At 47.3% G+C, this 25,252-nt stretch overlaps 1 protein-coding gene across 7 annotated transcripts in view; it reads right to left on the reverse strand.

Annotated features, from left to right (window-relative positions):
- CAMTA1 (calmodulin binding transcription activator 1) overlaps nucleotides 1-25,252 on the reverse strand; it is a 237,669-nt gene that overhangs the window by 165,751 nt on the left and 46,666 nt on the right. For all 7 annotated transcript variants that reach the window (XM_064397114.1, XM_064397110.1, XM_064397109.1 and 4 more), the window contains one exon: nucleotides 9,350-9,417. In XM_064397114.1, coding sequence (XP_064253184.1) covers nucleotides 9,350-9,417 — 68 coding nt within the window. The remainder of the gene's footprint in view (nucleotides 1-9,349; nucleotides 9,418-25,252) is intronic.

The raw sequence follows: 25,252 nt of genomic DNA on the forward strand, positions 1-25,252 counted from the left end.
CACCTGTACATCCTCTGACTGTGACCAAATACTATCTCACCCAAAACTAGGGATTTTGGTAAAGGCAGGTGGGCAGACTAAAGAAAGCCATAATAAATATAACAGTCCCTCCAGATCTGGGATCTATGCAGGACTAGAAGTGACTTTTTTATAAATTTAAGGAGTTGAGGGGATGAGAGCAAGAATTAAAGAGGAAAAGAAACCAGACAAGAGCAGCAGTTAGAAAAGCCTGGGAGTAAAACCAGTGGGAGAAGAGGAGGCAGAGCAAGCACACAAAGCTGCGATTATAAAATCCTCCAAATCTTTCATATCCTAAATTTAAAGCAGAGCACAAAATATTGCCCTGCTCTTGGCTAGCGCTGTTCTCAAAGGCCACAGTTTATCAAAAAAAGTTTGCTGCACAATTTAGCACTGGTTGTGTCTTCTAAAGCTGTCTGGGATCACAAATGCCATTGAGCAGGGAGACAGGTCCTCATGTCACCACCAGCGCTACCATCCCTGGCCTGAGGCATCTGCCTGAATACTGCAAAGTGGAATTAAGAAGCTGAACAGTGGAAGAGCCATGTTCCACCCTGGCATTGGGAGCTGGGACTGGGCACTACTTGGTGAACCCAATGTCACCTTACACATGGAGTATTTTGTTGGCAACCGGTCCAACAGTGTCATCGTTTCTTAGTTGTTGACAAATCCTGTTACACAGCAAAGATTTGTACCACAGCTTTAATTTAATTACTGTAAATAAACCAAGCAATTTGGCCAAATGGTTTCATGAGTTACTGGCCCAGCCGAGGGCCAGGACCTGTAATCCTCCAGCAGTGCTGCTCCACGTGATACCCCAGGTAACACTGCTACAGCAGCCACTGCTTCCAAAATACAGACAAAGCCTTCAAAACAACTTGGGATTGCTGCCACAGAAACACAGCCCCAACCCTGCACCAGCCCACTTCAGCTCCTGACTGTAGTGTGCTTCCAGGAGCAGCTGCATTGGTGCTCTGCAGCACTGGTGCTTCCAAAGCCCTTGCAACTGTGTGCAGGTCATGATTGCAGCCCATGCTGTGCTGCCATGCTGCTGTGAATGAGCTTTGTGAGACTGCAGAGAGAACTGATGGCACCCCAGAGACACAGGTCAAACAGAGACTCTTGGACATGCTGCTAAAAGAGGTTTTGTCTCTCTTAAAGAAATGTGGAAAGATTCCTGCTATTATCACCTTGCTTCCTTTGCTTGTAACTGTGTAAATCAACCCCTAAAACCCTGTTTACTCACTGCAGCAGCACAAGAGCAGGAGGAAACATGGGAGCCCTTTAGCCAGAGAGAATTAAATAAAATAGTAGGAACATCCCACAAATACCAAAGTCAATTAATTCATTTGTTACGGGGCAAGAGTCCTGCATAATTTGTCCTCTGAGTAGTTTATTTTACCTAATTGCTTATCCAGCAAGAAGATCTCCCCTGCATGACCCATTTGCTGTGCAAGAGGCTCGACTGATGAGAAATAAATGGTCACCTTCCAGAGGGCAGGGAGTGACAGCAGGGACACTCCATATGCTGCTCTGGTCCTCAGACCCACATCCAAGGAGAGGAATGCACCCATAACCTGACACCTCATAAGCAGGGTGAGTGTTGGTGTCCAGGTTCTCCTGAGGAAACCAGACCATAGTTCCCCTTTCCAGGACAAGCAGGAGAAGGGAAGGTTGCAGGTAAGGCAGATCCCACTAAGGCTTTACTTCCACCCAGCTGCATCACTGCAACTCACAGCAATGTGTTCACCCATCATTCATCTTTTACAACAGCACTTAAGGCAACACAACAATTCCAGTTGTGAGGGTGGAGCTCCTTGTCAGGCATATCACCCTCTCAGCTTCTCTGCTAGAGTCAGACAGAGGCAGAACCAAATGGCTTAATGCCCCACTTGTACATCCCCTGCCTGTAAACATTGCTGGGGAACAGGTGGAGCTGAGCTGTCAGACCTGCAGCCACCTTCAGCTGGCCAAAAGATGGAACCAGGACAGATGTTATTGGTCTCATCAAAATTTTGTAAATTGAACAGTGAAATGGAACAGCCTTATTTATCTTAATTTAGTTCATGCTTGACATTTACAAAATAAATACAGGAATAATACTATGGGCACAATTCACTCTCACTGATGGCAGCAGGAATCACATGCTCTGACAAAGGACAGGGAGTGACATGGCTACTGTCTGCTGGAAGCAGAGCAGAGGGTGCCAGAGGATCCCCAAGGGATCCATCAGTACCTCTCAGCTCAACACCTCCCTGCAGCACAAAGTACATCCTCACTGGACAGAGACAGGCAATGCTGAAAGGAGAAGGACTACAAGATGATGCTTGGAGATTGGCTGGGCAGCGGGTTTCGAGCCACCACCGAAGAGGCAACAGGATTTCTGTCAGGAAAGCTTCCAGCTTTCACATTCCACTGGGAGGCTTCTGATGGGCTTTTACTGATGCTTCATCTCCCTCAGAATCAATAGCAAACAATAATCCCACGGCTAGGCATAAATCATGCTGCACAACTCGGCAAATCATCACGTGGGATGCCTCCAGACCAGGCCACTTCTTTATTTCGAGAAACAGCACCATTAATGGTTTCTGCCTGCCAAGCAACAAGATTCCCACTTCACAGCACTGGAAATCTTCATCCTGCACTGAGCCCAGCCACTGCCTCGGAGCAAATGTGGGCACAGCTGATCTCAGCTGGTGGGTGCTGGTGGATGCTGGTGCTGGGGACGAGCCAGGGAGGCAGAGGGGCTGCAGAGGGGCAGATGCCCACCCGCCCTGACACCAGTCCTGACCCCATGCCCACCTGCCTGGGGCCACAAAGCCACTTCTCACACCAGTCCCAACACACACACAGTGCCCAGGGCTGCAAAGAGGTTTGTAAAACCCCTTTTACCACTTGTCACCCTGGTGATGCCACTTGAGGTGCAGCAGCCGCGGGCAGCAGACTGCACTGGCTGTTTATGGCAAACAAAGCTGCTGCAGCACGAGTCAGAAACTGAACGCTCTCACAAGCAGCAGCTCTGGAAAACCCCGGCAGCACCTTCCCCCATGTCACTTTACATCCTGTCAGTAACTTACAGGAAACAAAACGGCCCATCAGAGTTATCCAAGGGTGTGAGACTTTAGGTACATCTGTAATTAAAACACAGACACCAAAGCTGCGAAGCAGTGCCATAAAGCAGATCATTTTACAGCTGGCTGGGCTCCCTCTGATGTACTTGAGAACCATTTTTAAGTGACATAAAGTTTAACATACCGGTACATCTGCCTACCCACCAGATTCTACACGGAATTTAAAATTTAATTATATTAAAGTATTGTTACAGTGCGCATAGCAAGAACGCAAACCAAGTGTAACTTGAGGAGAATCTTTGCCAGATTGTTGTGAATCTGTATTTTCAGGACTAGGAAGAAAATGAAGAAAAATTCAAACCTGAACACCTGTATCAGTGCTCTCAGCTTCATTATTGCTCACCCACCAACTGCTCCACATTTGGGCATTTGAGCAGAGTCACACACTTGTCCAGTGTCTCACTACAATGTCAATGCACACCTACAGCACCTGTGCCTGCCAAGCAATTACTCCTCACACCACAGCAAAAGCAAAGCCTGCTCACTGCCTACACACACTTATTCAGCATCAAAAGGAAAACCTCAACGTCTGCAGGCAGCTCCTCATCTTCCAACAACCACAACACAAACCAATCTGTCCTCTCCAGGCTGAGCAGCAGATCCTCTGGGATGCTTCCAGCTGCTCTGCATACACAGGCACAAACATCCTCCCCCCAGTTCCATGTTACCAGCACATGCTGGCTAACATTCCAATGGGCAACTTGAATAACACTGTTCTTGTCATATAAGACATTGTCTCCATCAGGAAATCAAAGCATCAACCCCCAGGCACAGGGCACCCTCTGCCCTGGGCTCAGGGAGCCCAATCCCTGCCAGCCCAAGATGGTCATGGTGCCTTGCTTCAACACTGCACTCCATCCTCAGGGCCAGGTTTCCTGGATGCAAAAATCCTTGTCAATAAATGAAGAACCCAAATAAATAGTTTATTTTTCATCAGTTGCTATTTGCAGTCATTAAGATGCAACAAGCAGTTGCTGGATGGTGTTTTTGACGCAGAGAATGTATTGGAAGAAACAAGAGAATATCATTAAGGGTCAATTAGGAGCAACTTAAAGGTTATTTTTGCATATCTTACTTCCTGGACAAAAGAAGATTCTTCAGTGCCATATGAGAATATAAATTAAGTTGTAAAAATCTTTAAAATGCGACAAAGACTCATTTTGTTGCCATTTAGAACAGCCTGAAGAACAAACAGCAGTTCTTCTGCCCCTCTGCAGCCTGCACATATGACACAGGAATGGCAGGTCCAAGGTGGTTCCACAACAGCCATCAAGCCCTGTCCTTCAAAGCCCCTTTGATAGGAAGCACAGAACGCTGGACAATATGGAATTGTCTGCCAGGTCTGGGTGTGACCATCAGAAGCCCAGCCCAACACCTCCTCCAGCACACTTTTTCATCTGTTCTACTCAGGACAAGGGCAGCTCCTCACTGATCTGCCTTACAGTCTGGGAACCCCAATCACAGGCCCAGTACAGGGCTCACACACACTGAGCAGACTCCTCAACCCCAAGATCCTCCCACATGGGATCAAGAACAGTCAGAGCCTGCCAAATACTGAATGTCAGTGTTGTCCAAGGCCACGTTGTCTTCCTTGGCCATACCCATTGACAGAAAAACCTACCAAGCCTTGCTGCAGGCAGATGGGTTTGCTGAATGATTTCATTGCTTTGTTATCAGATAATTGCTTTTGTGACTATTCCATGTTCTCCAGAGTTCTGTTCTCTTCCAAGGGGCAATGCTGCAGGACTCTTATGAGTCCACATAAAGAGGGGAAGGAGCCTTTGCACTCCTGCCCTGTGTGCCTGCAAAGCCAGGCCGTGGGGGCAGGTGTTTGTGTGCGTGGACCAGCTGTGGAACATCTCTGACACAGATCCCTCTGCTGTGTGGGAAAGCCCAAGCTTGGTGTCCATGCACAGGGGCTGCAGAGCCATTGGTGGGCTGGAGGAGCCAACCTTCAGCCTCTGTGCCAGGTGAATCCACAACAGAAACACAGACCTCTAGCCTTGATTGTCCGAGTTGGCCAGTGACACCTTCTGCTGTGACACAGCTCTTCTGAGGTAGCAGCTGAATACAGAGGGAAACCAGCTCTCCCTGAGGACCAGCACACACCAGGCTGGATTTGCCATGGGAAGAATTTGGAAGGAATACTTGAAGACCATTGCCTGAGTTAGGCCAGGCATCTGGATGGCTCCCAGCAACTCTGCCCTTAGGTCACTTTACAATCAACACGGTGAGCTGTTAAAAGAATTCATTATTGGTGTCTCAACACCCCTAGACCATAGCAGCTAAAAATCCATACGAACCAAGGGCTCTTAAAACCGTCTGTGCACTGTTTATTCTCTGCAGGGACAATAAAGAGAAGGAAATACTGAAAGCAGCGAGAAGAAAGTGTTGAGAGTCATGAAATCTATAAAGTGTAAAGAGAGATGTGCCACATTTAGCAGGGATTATGTCAAGCAGCATCCTGAGCCAGGAGTGCTGACAGCACACACACGCTGCCTTCAACAGAGGAAAATAGGTCATATGTGACCCCAAACATGCCAGCAGAGCTCCCAGCAGCACGGGCAGAAAACCCAAATTTCAGCACTGCCCACGGGCAAGGTTAATGGTCCTGCATCCTATGGAGAGTACAAGCCATATGAGAGAGCAGGACCTTTAAAACGTGCCTTGAAAGTCTAAACAAGGTCTTGAGAGGACTTTTCTTTGCAACAAGCACAAGGGGAGAGGACAGAACTTTTGCCACCAATCACAGCTCTGGGCAGCTGCATTTCCACAACCTCCAGTTCCCATGAGCTTCTCCTCCTCGGGGAGCCTCTGTCTCATTTCCCAGCAGACAGGACATCCTGGCAGCAGCATCCACCCATGCAGTGGGACAGCTCTCACACAGAGCACACTGGAAAGAAGGCTCTCAAGGTAATGGCCTAACATAGTGAATTAATTCCAAAGCACAATTGTTTTCAATCTTCATTTAAACCCAACCTTACCTAATCTCACTTTAACGACATAGGAAATGGAAATTCCCTTAATCATGTAAGTTATGAATATTTATTACCCTATTTTTTACCTGAAAATGGAGCAATTCAATTAATTTTACTATTAATTATTTAATACAGAATTAATATACTGCAAGATCCTAACTTTTCTTTACGATGCTGCTGATATCCCAGATAGGGGATGTTCCTTACACTGGACTGATGGACAGGTAAGGCACAGGGTGTGCTTCCTGGGCATGGGCACCTGGACAGCAGGTGGAGAGACTCCAGGGACTGCACCCATCCTGCTCTCACCGTGGAGTAGGGCTGGTCCCCCCCAGAAATCCCCCTGTGTCCTTTCCAAGACATGAAGCAGGAAGGGGCAGAAACACATGTGAACTGCATTCCCAGATGGAAAATTGACCTTGCACCTTCTGGGCACAGCCAAGGCTTTTCCACTGCCTGGGGCCCACTTGTGAAATAGTGAAGTCACCTCAGATCGCTCAAGAATATTTTTAAAATACTGTACAAATGCTAATGGCAGAAGGCACCTGGAAACAAGGAAGCAAAGTATCTTCCTCCAGCAGAATACTCCTGGACTCAGAAAATTGACTTTGCCATTGAAATTCCAAAGTAAATAACAATTAAGTTCTACTTGATATATAAATGTCAAGTAATTTTTTTTTTTTTTTGTCATCGTGATTTGCATTTAAACTTGGAAATGTCAGACACTTGGCCCTGCTGCATTAGCAGAACGCTTCCCCCGCCCCGCTGGCGGAACACCCGCTGCGGATTACCCGGCACATCATCAAGGAACCAAACACCATCCCAAGGCAGCCTCAAGGTCAGGGCTTGCGAGGTGCACTCGCTAATTTATGTTGATCAACCGGAGCGCTCAAAGGACTATTGTAATAATGCTCCAGTACGTTTATATCTGTGTATTCAATCAATTGGAGTCGTTCAATGAGAAGTTTCAGGAAAAAGTAATTTTAGGGACTTTTTGCAAAGGTTTGTCATAGCTCCTTGAATGGCAAGAGGGCCTCCCCTCCATGTCTGTGACTAAAGCAATACCCATCCGTGCTGTAAACATGGGAAACTCTGTTTGGGAAAGAGATTAAAACATCCAGAACTGCAAGCCTGGCTCCAAACCAGCTCATCCCTCATTGCCACGCTCTGTCTTAGCTCAGTGACCTGTGAGGCATCACAGCCCAGCCTGGCCTGACCCTCTGCAGCAGTTCCTTCACCGGTGGCTGAGCTGGACAGCACCAAAACCCCGTCAGCAATATCAACCCTCTGCCCAGAGCTGCAGCAGCAGCAGCTCCCACAGGCAGGTCCAGCTGCACCCCGGGCCCCATGGCATCCATCCAGCAGTGACTCCTCACAGCACACTATACATCATCGGATTAGGAAACTCTCTGTGTGTCAGTGGTGCAATTAATTTTTATTAATTTTGTGAGATGAAATTAGTAGCACCCACAGCAGCAAACAAAGAACGGGGAGTGTTCCAGTTCAGTGCCAAATCGATGTCATTAATTCTATAATACTGGGAGCCCTGATTGTAGCAACTCAGCATCTAACTCTTCCAATTAATTTTTATATTAAAAAAAAAGATAGAAAACTAACTGAACAATTTCAGAAGGACCTTGAACTCATGTCACAACTTTCCTTCTCCTGGGACTTTCTTTCAAGTGTAAACACACAAGGGGAAGGTACAGAATTGTTCATCAGAAAATTATTTTCATGCATTGCCTTTAGCAAACCAAGCTCTTAAAATCAGAAGATACTGCTACAAAAACATTTATAATCTCCAATTTATAATGACACCATGTAGAGCCAGACTAGTTAATGTGTTTTCTGACCCCTTAAAAGGCTTCTCTGGCAAAGTCTCAGCCAGAAATTGTTTTGAATTAATTCTGAAACTGAGATTACCAACCCAGAAAAAACTATTGCTAATATTAACTGAATTACCTGCTGTTCTGCAGCCAAGGAGAGCCTCACAGCTGCTACCAGCAGGAAAGATCCACTCAGGGCCCTTCCACCACCATGGCAGCTCCAGGTTTTGGAGAACCACTGAGAAAGCAATTGAGTTTCCCACACCTCCTTCACAGGTGTTACACATTTCAATATAACAAGCAAATGCATTACTTACCAATGTCACAAAAATATACAGTCTTGGAGGGAGAAAGGCCACAAAAGTAAAACAACACAGCTCTTTTGCTCCCATATTTCATGGAAAGCAGGTCCTCTGTGCGGCCCACCTGCAGCTGCACTGCAGAGGTGCAGAGAAGGCCTCCACGTCCATCCTCTCTTCAGCTGTGGAACACCTGGAATCAATCTGTGCTATTCGTTAGGGTGGCACTGCTCCCCGTGTCCCACTGGGACCTCTGTCCCTGCTCATGGCAGCAGGAGGTGATGCCAAACCTGGAGCACGCTGCTCCGGGCACCGGCCCCTGCAATGGATGGTGCTGGGATGCAGGATGCTAGAACAGGCTTTTCTCTCACCTGGGTCCCAGCAGGTTCCTTCCAATGGCCCAGCCCTCTGCAATAGGAAAGGGGTGATGGGAAAAAGAAAAACAGCAAAAGCCCAGCAAGACCAGAAAGCAAGAGTCGTTCTCTGCGTTAGTGAGACGTATGGAGCCAGAACATAGCTGAAACAGCAGGAAAACATCCACAGCCAAAACTCCATGTCTGGGTTCCCAGGGGAGCGAGAAGTTAAACATTTATGGCAGCACGAAGAAGACATGACATTTACTGAATAATAAACTGCAAACATGTCTGTTAATGCAGCTTTTTGGGACCTCCTCACCATCAAACACTTAACCCCAGCAAGGGAAACACCAGAACACAAACAATCCCTGTGCCTGTCTGTGAACAGGCAGCACACGGTGGGGCTGGTGCTTTTTTATTTATTTGAAGTTAGAGGCAAGGGAGCTCTGTCAAGATAAACAGCCCGTGACCTTGCTCAGAGACTTCAGATCTGCTCATCTGAAGGGATACAATTAAATCCAGAGCAATCGGGTTAAAACTTTAACCTGCCAAGACTGTAGCTGTTCCATTTTTAATCAATCTGATTTCATTCAATAAAATGCTCATTAAGGCAATTAATGAGAGTTTGGTGTCACAAGCCATCAGGCGTGACTGGGAGTTTCCACTTGGTGGTCAAGGCATTGATCAGTGAGTCAAGTCATCAGCGCGAGAGAGTCAATGTGCTGAGCAGGAGAACATTACCTGGTTTTGGGGGAGGTTGTTAGCCACTCCTCATGCTTTTCAAACGTTATTAAATAAGCTGCAATTTCCTGAAAGAGAAATGCAGAAAGAAAACAGAGTTACTTGCATGGCTGTGCTGGGAACTGGAAAGTTTTATAACAGAGACATGGAGCCGCCTACCCCGGGGCCAGGCTGCAGCTGAAATCGGGTTTTGACTGACAGAAAGCACTCAGTAAATGTTCACATCCACGCCACCAAGGCCAGGCTTAAACAGGACAATGAAGAGATGCAAATGAGGAAAGGCATTAACATTTTCCAGCACAGAGAATTTGCTGGTAACTGTGGTGACCACGGCATCGCCGAGAGCCCGGTATGACGTCAGGAAGCAAAGGGGAGGGTAGCGACAATACGGACACAGGGAGCTAAATAAAATATTTATAAATAGAACACCATCACTGCAGAGAGAATTACTGAATTATTAATCGTTGCCATAAAAAGCCAGCGGGTGACATCAACATAAGTCATTGCTCCCACTTGCAGGAATGATACGGGCGATTACTTCCAGATCAGAAGCGATTTGTTTGCAGGAAATTATCGGCGCCAGCGACATAATTCACGACAGTGCCTGTAACCAGGCCTGAGGAACAGGACAGACATTCATCCATTTCCTGGGTACAAACCCAGGGTGGTCACAAGGTGACAACTGTCACCACACCAGCAGTATCCCAATATCTAGACATGGCCACAGACTCCTGGGACTGTGCTGAAAATAAGCCCCCTACGATATACTCAGAAAAATGTAGAGTTTTGATGGTTATCTTCCAAAAATTATCACCCAGCCCTCTGAGAGGGGCCTGCATAGCAAAAGCTGAACAAGTGAGGTAAGTGAAACTGCCTTCAATGTAGAAATGCCTCAAATCAGACCCCCAAACCACACGCAGGATCATCTCCAGAGCCACTGCAGCAGAAGTGTCCCCAGGCTGTAACTCCCAACAGCACAACACACTCCAGTGCCAGGGCTTTCCACCAGGAGAGGTGTTTTTATTAATTTTTTTTAGCTAGCTCTATATAAGGGCTGTCGCTTACAGTACCAAAGCTAAAAACCCCCACAATGCTCTCCAACCAGCTGGCCCAAGCATCTGCTAGAGCCACAAAATGCAATTATATTACTCCCAAACGAGACGTAAAAATATCTTGTTTCCAATACTCTTGGTTTTAAGACTCATACTTAATGTCCTCTGGGCATTGCGGCGGTGCCAGATCTCCGTGTTATGTACTTTATTAGAGCTGTGTGAATGTCATATTAATGACTCCTGACCAACATGTTTACACTGCAAATAAATTCTCCTGGAATCCACCAATGCACCCCTTGTTTCCCAAGGCAGTCTCTGCAGGTTTAAGGGATCCCCATATACACAGATGACAGAGCAGCAACACAAAGCTCCAAAAACTCTTCTTTTTAATTTCTGGCTAGTGGCTACTGGCTGAATAAAACTCAGCATGCAAGACAGCCTGTGCAGACCTCCAATACCAGCACTGATGACCTTCCCAATCCTCACAGTTTCATAGCACCTGCACCTGAATCAGATGCAAGTGCTGAAATCTGGACACTACATGGCCAAAAAGTCTGACCCCAAATTTCCAACAGGCTAAAACCACCAAAGAACTCCATAACTAAAATTCTTCAGAAAATATGGAACAATAACTCTGAGGTTTTTTTAAAGCCAGTGCAGTAATTCCACCAAAAGTGCAGCAATCAGCAGAGCTCTATTCCCAACCCATCCCATATTATGTGTCCTCAGCTCACTATGCTACAAACCAGTGTCACCTCTTGCTGTACAGTGAGATGAGCTCTGGAGAGGCTGAGGAGCACTTGGGAGTTCCCTGCACATCCTCTTCAGCACCAGGCAAGCAAGCATTTACAGAAACAAACCCCTTCAACGCAAAGATGGTTTAGGGGGTTCAGGTTAGTCTGAGATTTTGCATTTTCCTACTAAAATTCAACTGCTGTAAGGAGAATTAAGCCATTTTTAACTTTTGTGGGTGAACAAATATATTGCTATGGCATAGAAACCCAAAGTATTTCAGATGAAGGAGCTCAGCCTTACCCACGGCTCACTCACTCTACTCCTTCCTGCCAGACCATGCCAGGCACATGTGAAAACTTAATCCCAAATCATCTCTAGCTGGAGGAGCTGCAGCAACAAGAGGCTCCCATGCAAGGCAGAACATGGGTCTCCACTCTGCTGACCTGGCCCACTCATGTTTGGGCAGAGGAAAGGCCAAGCTGCCAGCCAGTGCCACAGATATACAGCAGGGAAGGAGGATGTGCTCCTCTGCTGCAAAACCCCCTTAAACCCCATTCCTTATATGTTTTGCTTTCTGTAACTACAACTTCATGTCAGCTCTGCAGAGGAAAGTGCTCAGCCCAGCACTGGTGGTTGATCAGAGATTTGCAGGAGATGCCTCTGCCCAGTGGCTCCCTGTCTACATGGCACAGGCAGGGCTGGGGTTCAGCAGCTGCAAGGGCCAAGTACCCTGCTGCCACACCAACACCCTTTTTCCCTTTGAAAAAAGAGGGAAGAAATAGATTTATCACCAGAAGACACAAAGTCATTAAATAATTAAAAACAAAACTATGGGCACAATAAAAGCCCTCTGATAAAACCCTGCATTTTAATGCGTGTTAATTCCCCTAATGATTCTTTCTGTGTCTCACAGGGTCAAATCAATGTCCTCACAAAAAAAATCCAATTATATCCCATTCATCGTATCTTTGGAGCAAGGCTATTGTTTGCTTTTGTCTCCTATCAAACCCTTTTCCCATTGCTTCTTGCCCTAGACTACAAACAAAAGACAGCATGGCACCAGCAAGGTCAGACGAGACAGAGCTGGCTCTGAAAGCCCGGCTGGTGCTGGCTCCTCTGTGATTGCACAGCAAGCACAGAAATCAAGGGACGCCTGCACGTGACACAAACGCTCACCTCGTCACCAGCGAGTCCCCCTGCAGCACCAGCCAGGCCAGGTGGCACTAGGTGCACCCCAAGGCCACCCAGGTTTATCTCCATGGGCAAGGGCACCGCGCACCACGGGCAGCAGCCCCTGTGCCAGGATGTCCCACCCAGACCCACGTCCCCTCTACCCCAGCTTTGAAATTCCTGTCAGCATAAACTGAGTGAGCATTGCTGGGAAAGGGTGAATCACTGAAAGCTGCGTGGATCCAGCTCCACTTCTGAGTGTGTTGGCCAGTCCCAGGGCAATGCTCAGCATGTGGCTTTCTCTCTCTGAGTGTCTGCAGGACTGAGCCCACCACTCACACTGGTGAGAACAGGCTTGACTGACCACCTCAGGGAATCACACCGCAAAGCAATGAGATTATTTAACACTCTAATCACTCAAGTTGTGTTTTACCCTAAACTTGGTCAGCTAATTCTGTGTTTAGTTTAGACTTGGTTGCTCGGGCTGAAAGCATTTTATCTAGGTGCCCATTTCTTTTTCTTTTGCACTTGCCAGTTTGTTTAGATTATTAGTGCAAATGCACCAGGGAGCCACCAGCTGGGAAGCCCAGTGAGCTACGTGAAACAGGACACAAGCAGCTCCACCAGCTCCAGACAGCTGCCACCAAGGATGTTCCCACTGCTCCCTCAGCCTGGTGCCAGTGTGGCACCACTCAGCCTGGCATTCCTGGCTCAGGCACGCTGGCAGAGCCACCCCATGCTCCCACCCAATGCTACGTGACTGCAGCTCCTCAGACACTTCAATATTTAATGCCAGCACATAACAGCCCAGAGCTGTGGCACATGGGTGACCTGATCTCACCCGCCGTGTCCCGGCCGCCGCGGTGAGGACGAGTGGCAGTGCTGCAGCCGTGCCACAGGGACAGGGACAGCAGGGAGGAAGGAGCTCCCTCTGCACTCAGTGCTGCCCAGCAGCTGCTGCAAAGCTGTTTGTCTTCATGCACAGGAGAGGAGAGGACATGGCCACACAGCACAGGACAGACTGACAGGCAGGCAGGCAGTGTCAGAGAGGCTCGTGACCTGTCGTGCACACAGGAAGGTGACAACTCTGCCCTGAGCTGAAGGGTTTCCAGTGAACACACACATTTTTTGGTAGAAGAAAAGTTTTAAAAACTCTGAAAAGGACAATTAATGGGTTCCCTAAAGCCATGGACTGAGTGTTGGTTCCTTCCTCCCACCTCAATTTGCTCCAGGTCATCCTTCGTCATCATAAGGTATTTGCAATTCCCACCTTACCTCTCAAAATAAAAAGAGAAACTGTTAGGGAGAAGGATTGCAGGATTCCCTAGGCCAGGCAGCTCTGGTCACCATCTGGTCTCAAAGCAACATGTAATTCATTAAAAAAAAAGCAGTCTCAATTTCAAGTTATTACTTTGTATGAATTATACACACCTGAATTAATAAGCCTGAATCTATGCATGCGTTAGGAGAAAGAAGAAGAGTTTCTACTCATGCCTAGATTTAGACCACAGAGCTAATAAAGCTGCAATCTCTTAAGCGAGCACATTTATTCTCTTAGGAATTCACCACGTCCTCTCTGCTATAAACACAAATTCCAGCCCATCACTTCCTTATCGTCCTGCTCTGAAATGAAAATAAAAATTCATGTAGACTATGGACCATCTTCTCAGCTGGGATTGAGCCATTTCCATTTTCTACCCATACCCACTCTCAAAGCTATTAATATTCTGAATATCCCAACTACAATCTGCTCCAAACACCACACACATCAGCATCATGGGAACAAAAATCAAACTCCCACTGCATTCGCCCAGTGGTGTGGCCTAAATCAGCACCACTATCAAAGGCATATGAGCTGGGTGAAAGAAGGAGCAGGAGAAAGGCAAAGTGAGCCCACGAGTGTCCAGCAGGGACAGGAGGGTCAGGTGCCTGTCAGTGACAGAACACTCCTACACCAGAATGCTTCACTGCCATTTCAGGCAGGATTGGTTTGGTTTTGAAGTGTAACCCATCTGCAACTTCTCAAAGCAGAAACATTGATCAGCCTATGCTGAGGCTGAGAAGGGAATAAAGCTCAGATATTGCTGCTGTTTTGCTGACAATGTGTCAGCAGTACAAGCTGTGACCGGGGGTCAGAGGTTGCCCAGGGCTGCCCAGCCAGAGCACGTGTCAGGCTGGACTTGCACGAATTTGGTTTTCCAACTCATGCCATGAATTTCCTGCCAAGTGCAGAGGCATTTATTTATACCTGTGAAAATACCATGGACTGGCTGAAGCCAGACCCTTGTTCATTGCCCTAATGGATAAAACCCCCACCATTTTGGGGCCCAAAGTGTTGCCTTCCCTTGGTTTGCAGAGAGCAGGAGATGGCCCAGAGCCCGCTGGCTGCTGCTGTCCCCCTTACCCAGCCAGAGTGGCTGAACTCACCTCTGCAGGAAAACGCCTGAGGGCAGCCCTGGCAGCACTGTCTGGTGCCACAAGAGAGTAAAGCCACCAAGTGGGAAATGCCTGGGGTTTGGGAGATGCTCGCCTTGGTTCCCTGCATGGCAGTGAGCAGCAGGATTGCAGGAGGGGGGATGTTTTCATTAATAATGGTGTCTCACCAACCATCTGCTAAAGGTCCACACTATTAATTTAACAGGAAAAAAATGGAATAGATTACTCTACAGTTTTCAATTAAAGTACATGATGTCTTCAAACTGCAATCTTAATTAGATATTATAGGGTGACATTTAGGAATCCTGAGCTGCGATGGCTGATCAAGTCATCTGACTGCAATGGTGTTCTGCAGCACTGCTGGGGCCTCATGCACCCAGCACCATCAGGATTCCAGTGCTGGAGCAGCTCTGACAAACTCCTGGGGTTAAAAGACCACAACAGTGAAACCCACGGCAGCCTTGGCACAGCAAAAAAACAGCTGCAAACTGGAGTGGACACAGTCCCAAAGAAAACTTATGGAAAGGGGCAGAAGAAAGGGAAAAAAGTAAATAAAGTTAAAAAAAAGTAGCAAATGGACAACTCAAACACTATTTTCAGGGTTAAACCTAATATGAAAAAAACCTAGATTTGGACAAGAAATAATTTTCTCTAAAACATGAAAAGGAGAAGGAAAAAAAAACCCAATCAAGAGCACAAGCAGTGACTAGCAAGCACAGGAGCTGAACCAGATCTGCTCAGCTCCTTCACCTGCCAAACACATGGACAAGAGCAAACTGAGACACACACTGGGTCTTTAGAAAAGCAAGAGCACAATGGGGCACAACCCCCAGCCATGGCTGCCCTGAACCTCTCAGAAGTGCTGTTAGTCACAAATAAGAGCAAAGTCAGCCCTTGCATCAGCCCATGCCTAATAGGATTAGGATGGATTTTATCTTCCATTTAGGCCCCACACTGAGGGACAGTTAGTGAAACAGAGCAGTAACCAATAATGCCCAGCCTTGAGTTACTGGAAAACACCCACAGGTCATTATGTGATTTTTTTTTCTTTTAAATGACCTTGGGCTAAACCCTGTGATCTAAAGAACCATGAACACTGGCATCCTGCTGGTTCAGTTCACTTGTCCTCTGAAGCCTGAAAGAGTCAAATATGCAACGTGATAAAAAAAAAAAATCACTAATGTCCCTGTGTTTACAATGCATTAATTACAGCATAATAGCAAAAACCTCAATTAGTGTACACAATTCAAACAGTCACGTGGCTTGAAGATGCCAAAGAGCATTTCCCTGCTCCAGAGTGAGCATGTGCCCTCAGAGATGCTGCCCTGCTCTCAACTCCCACAGAAAGCAGGAGGAATATGGAATGTTCTGCAGCTGTCCTGCACCAAATGGCAAAGCCTAACTGCATCACAGGGGATGGGGCAGACCCCCTGTGAACCTGCCCATGCCAGCCTGGACGGTCCCTCCTGCCCCAGGGGGATGCACCAGTCCTACTCTCAGCAGTGGCACTGCTCCATTTGCCTTCTCTTGCATGGAGACAGCAGCAAACCCTTCCAATTGAAGGATCATTAAAAGGGAAATATCCTCAGAAATTGCCCCTTTCTACACACTCCTCGCTCCCATATGCTCTGACATAATAATGTGCCACAGTCCTGCAAAACTGTCTTTTCAGCATGTTTTTGCATTATGCCTAATTCTGTCAGTTTTTCAGTCCCACGTAACGACAGCTCAATGCAGAGTCAGATATAAATCTGGCTTAAGAGACTCTCACCAGGAATTCATTTAAAACTGTAAATGTTAAAAGATTCTGCTGCTGATTTATGGCATTTTCTTATTTCAAACAGAATTAAAATCCTTCTTAAAATATACATATTCAATCATGATAAAAGCTGCATTCAAATGATCCTGCTGGTCAGATTGAGAGCCAAAAAGCCCAGAAATCTGGGAATAGCAGGGGAATCCAGGAATAGCAGGGACTGGGACATTTTACTGGTTTGACCAATGCTCTGCTGTCATGCCACCACCTCAGTCTCACATCTTAATTAGTGTGAGTCCTGGATGCTGGTGCTTTCACGCTCCATCTATCCCACTCCAGCCCAAGCACAATTACTCTGCTCTTCTCTTCTGTCCCGTTTGAACACAGAAGTTGCTGTACCTGAAGTCATTACTGAACAAGTTTATTCATTTTCCATTGTTTACAAAGAAGGCTTTCCCAGCTCTGTCAATACCACACAAGTGTCCTGTATCATTGTGCAAACAACATTTAGTGTTAAAAAAAATTACCCGTGCTACTCATTATCATCATTCCTATAAGATTTGTTCATGTTTTGCATTTGTGAACACCCCAGAGCCTTGAGTTGCACAGCACAGCCCTGCACCCAAGAGTGGCCAGGCTGACAAAAACTCAGGAACAGTGTCTGGAATGAACCTGTGGAGCATCAGTACAATTCACAAAGGGTTTTAAGCATTCAAGATTCCAAAAGAACCACAGTCCATGAGAGAGTCATGGCTTCTGGCTGTCCTTCCTGGAGGCACATTGCCCGACCTGTACAGGAGCCCCTAATCTCATGATGCTCCACTCAAATAAAAAATCTAAATGGAAGGACCAATATCAAACACAAGACTAAACAAATAGAGGCAGCCAGAAAAAAAAGCATTATCAGGTATTTATGTAATTAATTGTTGGTTATTCAGAAGCCACAGAGCCATTAGCAGTAAGCCAGGGCTCTCTGCACTGTACTGCAGGAGATGCCTCCAACACCTCAGAGAGTGGTTCTGTCCCAGGCCCAGCTCAGCCCAAGGAGTTGTGCTGATGTCCCCAGCTCCTGGCTGCTGCTGCTGGGTTGGTTGGTTTTGGCAAGGTTTTTTGTTTTGGGTTTTTTCTCCCCAGATCTTCCCTGGTAAATTCAGAATCACAGACTATTCTGAGTCGGGAGAGACCCTGAAGGATCATAAAGTCAAACTCATAACTGAATGAGCCATATGGGGATTGAACCCGTGACACTGGCATTATTCACACCATGCTTTAACCAAATGATCTCAGGGTCACTTTGATGGATTCTTCACAAAATTGGGAACAACAAGTCCAGTCTCTGGAGGCAGCTCCCACGTGCCCATCAGCTCCAGTAAACTCACAACACTCACAGCTGTCATCAAACCATTCTCCCTTCTGTGGGGTCATGAAAGGGAAACATTTCTGCCCCATGTCAGGATCCAGCCATGAGGATTAACCAGGGCCTGTGGCCTGGGAGGCACAGCAGGTCTGCTCCCAGAGTGGCTGGCAGTTGCCAGCTGGCTCCCATCTGTGGAAACTGCTCCTCTGACCTGGAATTATTGTGTGTGTTGGCACTGCAAGGAAACAACCATAAAACCAGAGCAGCATCAGGGAACTGTAAATTCCTTGTGAGTTATTTTCAGACTTCCAAAAGTTTAGTTAAGCCTTGCCTTTAGGAGAACATATAAGAAAAAAATGACAAGGGAAAAAATGACCAGAAAAAAGGATGTCTGTGTGAAAGAGCCATTTCCCATTCTCAGCAGTGCCAGGACAGCAAACTGCCCAAAGTGCCCAGGATTCCCTGTATTTATCCTTGGAAAGGGGTTGAGCAGAAGGTTGGTGAAAGGCAGGGCTGATGCCATGCCACACCAGTGACCTCTGGAGTGCCAGCCCACAGAGCAGTGCTGCAGGCTGTGCTGGGGCTGCTGGGTCCTTTCTCACAGACAGCAGCCAGCACAGAGCATGGATGCTGCTTCCCAAAGGTTAAGCATCACAGGCGATTTCATGCTCTTTATATTTCTAAGTGTTGATTTTTGCTTTTTTTTTTTAATAATCATAAATCCCAACATCTGCTCCCAGGGTGGGAGCCCTCTGGCTCTGTGCTCAGCCAGGGAAGGGGACGTGGCTGCCAGCGGCTGCTGCAGGTGTTATTTTTAGTGCAACAGCTATTTACCAGCTCCATTCCCAGAGGGATTTCAGGGAGTAAAAGGGATGCTGATGCATTTCTTACTAAATATAGAAAAGGGGGTGAGCCACCACACGCAGAGTGGCTGCAGGTTCCTGTTCCTGATGGGATGTGGCCTCAGTGAGGGGATGCAGCCCCAGTGGTACCCGACACCACAGTGCTCCCCTTTCACTACATTCTAGCTAACCTTCAAGCTGGTGTTTGGAAAAAAGCTTTTTAAAAGTAGCTCTTATAACTAATTGGCTTCACTTTGAAGCCCTGATCCTGTAATGAATGGCTCCCGAAATCAAACAAAGCATTTTCTACACCAACAAAATTGCCTGTTATGAAAAGCAGAACGTTTTTAGGGTAATATTGACTTTAACGCTCTGTCAAGGCACATTGACAGCAGGATGAAAACAGCCCTCCCTCTGCTCACCCAGCTCAAATCCAGCTGCTGAGAAGGGACCCTGAACACTCGTGCCAGGCTGTGCTCTACATCCCCAGGAGTGGGCTCATTTCCTATTATTTTAAAAATATGTACCTTTAAAAAAATTTAAATCTTGCTGATAAAAGAAAGGGACATGTTTCAAAATTACACTGCTCTTCTCTGGTTTTAAGCCTTTAAAGTTCTGAAAAGGCAGTTTTGACATCCAGGAGCTCTGCAGGCCCAGACAGATGGGGATTCCTGGTTGAACTCCTTTTATATTTCCTTTATTGCTTCATATTTACCAACGACCTGGAAACGAGCAGTGTGAAGGTGCCACTTGAACATGACAAAAAGCATTTCTGAGTGAGGCTCAGACAGGCTGGAAAACCAGCCCAGAGCCCTGAACAAAGTACAAACTGGGCAAATGACTGACACGACACAGAGTGCGTGGGATGCAAAAACCACAAAGTAATGAGGATTGGAAGAGCAAGATGCATTCATTATTCATCCAGGCTGTGAGGCTCAGCCTTAGTGGCATTACCACAGAGTGAGGGCATCAGGGCACAGCATGGTGGACACCTTGGATGTACCTGCATCACTGTGAGCCACGCTGGTCACCCCAGATCCACTCTGTGCTCCCCAGGGCTGCTGCTCTGGGCAACCACCCACGGGATACAGAGAGACTCATGTATCTATAAATCTATACCTCCATACACAGATATTTGAAACACACACGACTTGGGACACTTCATTTCCCTCTATAGTTTCCTACAACCACTTCCAGAGCAGAAGAAAGAGTTTAATGAATTAAAGTGCAGTTAAGTTAGGGAACACTAATGAAGTCACACCTTAATTGGGTATAATTAAGAACCCAGCCCTGCCACTGTTAGGATTATGAACTGCAATTTCTTCTCACATAGAAATTAGCAGCTCCCTCCTCCCAGAGCAACATGAGAATGAAGTGCTGGTCACTCACCACCTGTTACAGCTCTCTCTGCTTCTGTGGGGGAAAGCACCAAGGTTCCCCCCTTATTTCCCATTCCTGAGATCTTCACTGCCCTACTTGGCCCTGACTTACCCAGCAACCATCCCATAGCAGTGCCAGCTCAGGGATGCCACCCTCGAGGACACCACAGGCAGGCTCAGCATCCCCAAGGGCAGCCCAGCCACAACTCTGGAGGGGCCAGCAGTGCAGCACAGGGATGGCATCCAGCCTGGCAGCCCCATCCCAGGGATGGGCATTGTGCCAGGCCCAGCTATGCTCCAGGAGTACTTCAGAACAGGGCAGCTCCCAGGCCTTGTGCATCGTGCTGCCAAGAGGAGTCTGGCACGTGCAGACAGCTTCTTGTCTGCACTTAAAATACTACTTGATTAAAATAAAAAAAAATTTAAAAAAGGAAACAAATCGTGTTTTGTGGGACTGGGAGCATCAAGAGCAGAAATGGCAGCAGAAGCAATGCTTACTCGAGCCACGCTGCCAAACTGAAAACACTTCAGCTGTGTCTGTGTGTGCCCTTGCCTTCAGCTGGTGTGGCTCCCATTTGCTTGGCTCCAAATGGGGAGGAAAAATGCCATTCCCTCAGTGCCTACCCTGGAGCACTGTGAGGAGTGGTGAAGAGGAAAGGCTGCACTGTTCCAGATACACAAAGAGTACACAGAAGTAAAAAAACGTCATCCCATCACTTAATATATGCAAATTATGTTAAATATTTCATTCATTAAATGGCTCAGGTTATTACAGAATTGTACCTTAAGCTGTTCAGAAAGTTCATTCTTCTTGCACTTGCTCAGTAACGTGAAATAACTGACTGAAATGAATATTTTACAGTTTGTGCAGACAGAACATTTATTAACAATTCTTTCCCTCTCAGAGTCCCTCTCCTAAGCAGGTTTCAGGCACCATGTGACTTAAATTATCCAGAGGGAATGAATTTTGGTTTATTTTTAAAAGTTTGGTTTATTCCCAGTTTGGAAGAGCCCAACAACCTGGAAGGACCCAAACACAGCCCTCCTGGGAGAGAACAGACACAGAGCTCTTTCCCAAAAGCCAGTGGGGAGAGCCAGGGGAGAGGAAAACAGCTACAGAATTTGGGGATTTTCCTTACTCTGAGCCCAGACAGCTCCACTGCTCGCAGGGAAACAGCTCCTGCAAGAGCCCATAACGTGCCACGGGTCCTCGGGGATTTCACAGCAGTAATGTGAAGTGACAGGGCTCTGGCTCCTGCCATCCCCTGTCCCTGCCATCCCCGGCCAGCCAGACAAGGGGAAGGGCCACTACAGGCAACTCCAGCTGCTTCCAGCCTCACCCACAGCCCAGCAGCAGCATCCTCACCCATGGAGGCAGGGTCATTACCAGTTCCAATTAGGGGAGCAGGTCCCAATTAACCCACCAGCACATCCCCAGCCCCGTGGCCCAGCACACTGACCACCCCTCCTCAGGGCAAGGGCAGGACACAACATACCCCACCACACACCCAGAAGATTGGCATCACACAGGCAGTGGCCCAGGGGTGACACAGGCAGCTCCACCACCCTCCACAGCAGCGTCTCCAGATGAATTTCCCTTTTGCACGCCATGGGCAGCCCCAGGGAAAACCCACAGGGCTTCAGCCCAGCTCCTAACACGGTGTGGCAGCCACATCTCTATGAACTTCCAGGCTTAGAGGAGACGGATAAAAATAATTCTCACTGGAATGGTGGCTCTGGCATCTAAGTCAGGCCCTGGCCAGTGCCCCAGGAAAGGCGGCTCCCTCTGGCAGGAGCGAGTCCCTGGGATGGAGTTTACAGCCCCAGCAGACACCCTGCAAGGTCTCATCAATCTCGGCTGGGAAAAACCTTTCCATTTCCAACGGGAATATGCAAACCAGGCTCGGCACTGTAAATCTTCCTTTGCAGCGCTAAGGAGATAAGTAGGACCTATTAACCTCCCATGTTATTTCCAACTTCATTATTGGAGCTGACACAGGGAGAGCACGCGGTGACGGCTCTTTTTGGCAGAGTGCATGTAAATCGCTTTCTCAAAGGAAATTACTTCTCTGGGCTGAATGTTATTAATCTAAATTCTCCCTCAGTCAAATTGTTGCCCGTAATAAATATGGAACAGGTTGCTACGCTCATCTCCGAGGGCATCCTAATCCAGCTGCAGGTTTTCCCCTCAATTTGAAGGAGCTCCTGAGGATCTCCTCTGTGAGAGCAGCCTTCACTCAAGGATGGGACCATCCACCCCAGTGTCGCCCAGCACATGAGCACCCTGTGATTTCATAATGAAAATGGATTTTGGCTCTGCCAGCATCGTGTGCTCCAGCAGCAAAGTGTGAGCAGAAGCAAGCCAGGTCCTGTGAGGCTGGGGAAGGGACAAAAAATATGTCCTTTTCCTGCAACATGATGTGGTGGTCTTCCATCTTTCACGTCTGGTGCTTCATTTATGTCAGCATTGCTACTGTTAAAGCAGCTCAACTCACAGTGTTTAGGACTTTATGCTCTTTTGCAGGGGATATGCACTTGATATCCTCCTTTTGCAATTAAAAAACCCTGGAGTTTAAGCACAAACTGATCAAAAACCCCATAAAAAACAGATCCAAACCTAAACTGAACTTTGCCAGAGATGGAGCTAGGAATTTTATTCGCAGGGTATTCCTTCCAGTCATTGAAAACCAGCTCCTTGCCAGTAAAGCTTTTCCCAGAAATCCTGACAGAACACCCCTCCACAAAAAGCTACAATCCCTTCTGCTTGAAGGCACAGCCCAGGTATGGAGTGGATTTGGAACGCTATAAATCCAGTGGCACACACAGCCCTTCTCCTCATTTGTTACCAGCCAAGTGTGAAAATGTTAATGAAGGCAGCTGTAATAATCTACAGGAATTTCCCAATTAAGATTTTGTTCACGTCCGCCAGCTCCCACTCCAACGCAGCCTTGGAGCATCCCCCCTTCCACCCCACAGCAGCCCTAATTGCCAGGCTCCATCCAGGCACCCTCACCCGGCCACCCTGGTGAGGGAAATCACTGCCACTCTATTAACTCCAACTTCCACTGCCTGTATTCCTAGAACAAAATGAATGCAGAGAGATTTTAAGTGTGTGCTACCCCCCTACACGAGTATGTTTGAAATATAACACGCTGACAGCACTGAGTCAGGCAATACCACATCAGCCATTTTTACTGAAAAAAGAAAAAAAATTAAAAATTAAGTTTTGGGGGTGGCTTATGGCAGCCCTGGCTCGTGGGAAGCTGATGCCTTCCTGGTTCAGCAAGGCAAACCCTGGGAGCCTGTCTGGGTGTCAGGAGCACATCTCTCTCCTGGAACAGCAGAAGGAAAAGAGACACCATGATAAAATGAAGGCATCCTCACAAATAAATTACTTTTCTACCACAGTCGTGTGATTTTTAATTTTCCTCTAATTTCAGGACTGCAGCACTGATATAAAACCCCTCTAAGTGTTTTAGGGAGATGGTAATGGTCCTATACTAAAATAATTCAACCAACACTATAATTTTAGTACCACTATCAAAATGAAATAATGGCTGTTTACTGTGTTACACCTTTCAAATGACCTTCATTTGAATACAAATTGTGGCTCCAAACTCCAAAAGCTGCTCCATTTCAGGAGGCAGCAAATTGAGGATGTTTACCCGGGGTTTACTCTGCCAGCAGATTCCTCAGCATAACCACAAAGGCCAAATGTGTTTGGGGGGTTCTTTTCCTCTGAAGTTGCCTAAGACCAGCCTGAAGGACCCACCTGGATCTGACCAGAAGCCTGAGCCACAGCTGTTCACTCTGCTCCAAGCATGATGGGAATCACACATTCTGTTTTATCTGGAAATATTTATTGGTGATGGAACTGTTCACTCACAGCTCCCTCCCTCCCTCCCAACCACCTCACCCTAGACAAAGAACTAAGATTACTCTGCCAATAATCAGGTACCCAGATGAGAGGAAGAGGTGGATGGGTCCTGTCTCAACCTGACCCTTGAGAACACTTTACTTCATTTTATTTTTTTTATGGTTAGGCTCTGCCTGCCCATCATGGGCTCTCACACTGGTTTTGGGGACCCCCAAAGAAGTTCTTTGTGCAGCTACCTCTGCCCAGAGAAGCTGTGGGTGCCCAGGCTGTGGGGACAGACCTGGGCAGCCCTACAGGTGCTGTTCCAAACTCCTGTGGCTGCGTGGCATTCGCAGCTCAGCCCACACAGGCACAGCAGAGGTGGCCACAGGCGAGGATTTGCAGAAAAAATTTCATTACAGATATTTTCTGATATTCATTCATACACCTGGGAACCCCAGTCTATCACCAGCTATTTCACTCTAATAATGAATTTCTGCCCTTTCATCAACATTAGTCAGAACAAGCTCTGAGAAAATTCCCATTTGGTGCCAGGAAATAACAGAAAACATTGACATGAATGGCAGCAAGCAAAGCCAAGCAGTGTGCCCAGATGCAAGGCAACACAAGCTGCCACAACCCAAATCAAGATCACTCCCTAAGAAGGGGAAAAAAGTACAACAAAAAAAAAATTATCTTTAAGGTGCCAGAAGTTGTGCTATGAACTCCCTTCCTGTGGGCACCAAAGGGTGATGATCCCACAAGGATCCATTCCCTCCTGTTCCCCAGTTCCCAACAAACCAGTGGTGATCCAGGCACCAGGCTGAGCTCTGCTTTTGCTGCTGCTCACAACCCAAGTGCTACAGTGGGAAAATCCCACATGCCGAAAATATGGAGTGTCTGTAAACACTCCTGTTCCGAGACACCTACGTGTAATTACTCAGATGAGTGAGGAGGAGGAAGAAAAACCCACTTTTTGTTTTTCATTCTCTTCTTTGTGCATAGAAGCTACTGCAAGAGAAGCCCTGGCCAGACAGCATCTGTGGAAGGGAAGAGCAGCGTGTGGCCACAACAGCTGGAGTGAGGACAACAGTGTTTGGGCAGCAGTGCCATTTTGGGGCAGCAGAAAGGGAAATCCCTTCTACAAAGGATGATCTCTGCCTTTCCCCAGAGCTGCCTTTCCTTGGCAGATGCAGCCCTCCCAAGGGCAGAGCCATGCCAGCAGTGGATGCCCCAACTGGAGATCTTGACCCAACACCCGCCTCTGCTGTGATGACATGTGGAGAAACAAAAGGAGTTTAAACAATAAGTGTTGCATAA

Source organism: Passer domesticus, chromosome 22, assembly GCF_036417665.1.
Source record: "Passer domesticus isolate bPasDom1 chromosome 22, bPasDom1.hap1, whole genome shotgun sequence".
NCBI lineage: Eukaryota > Metazoa > Chordata > Aves > Passeriformes > Passeridae > Passer > Passer domesticus.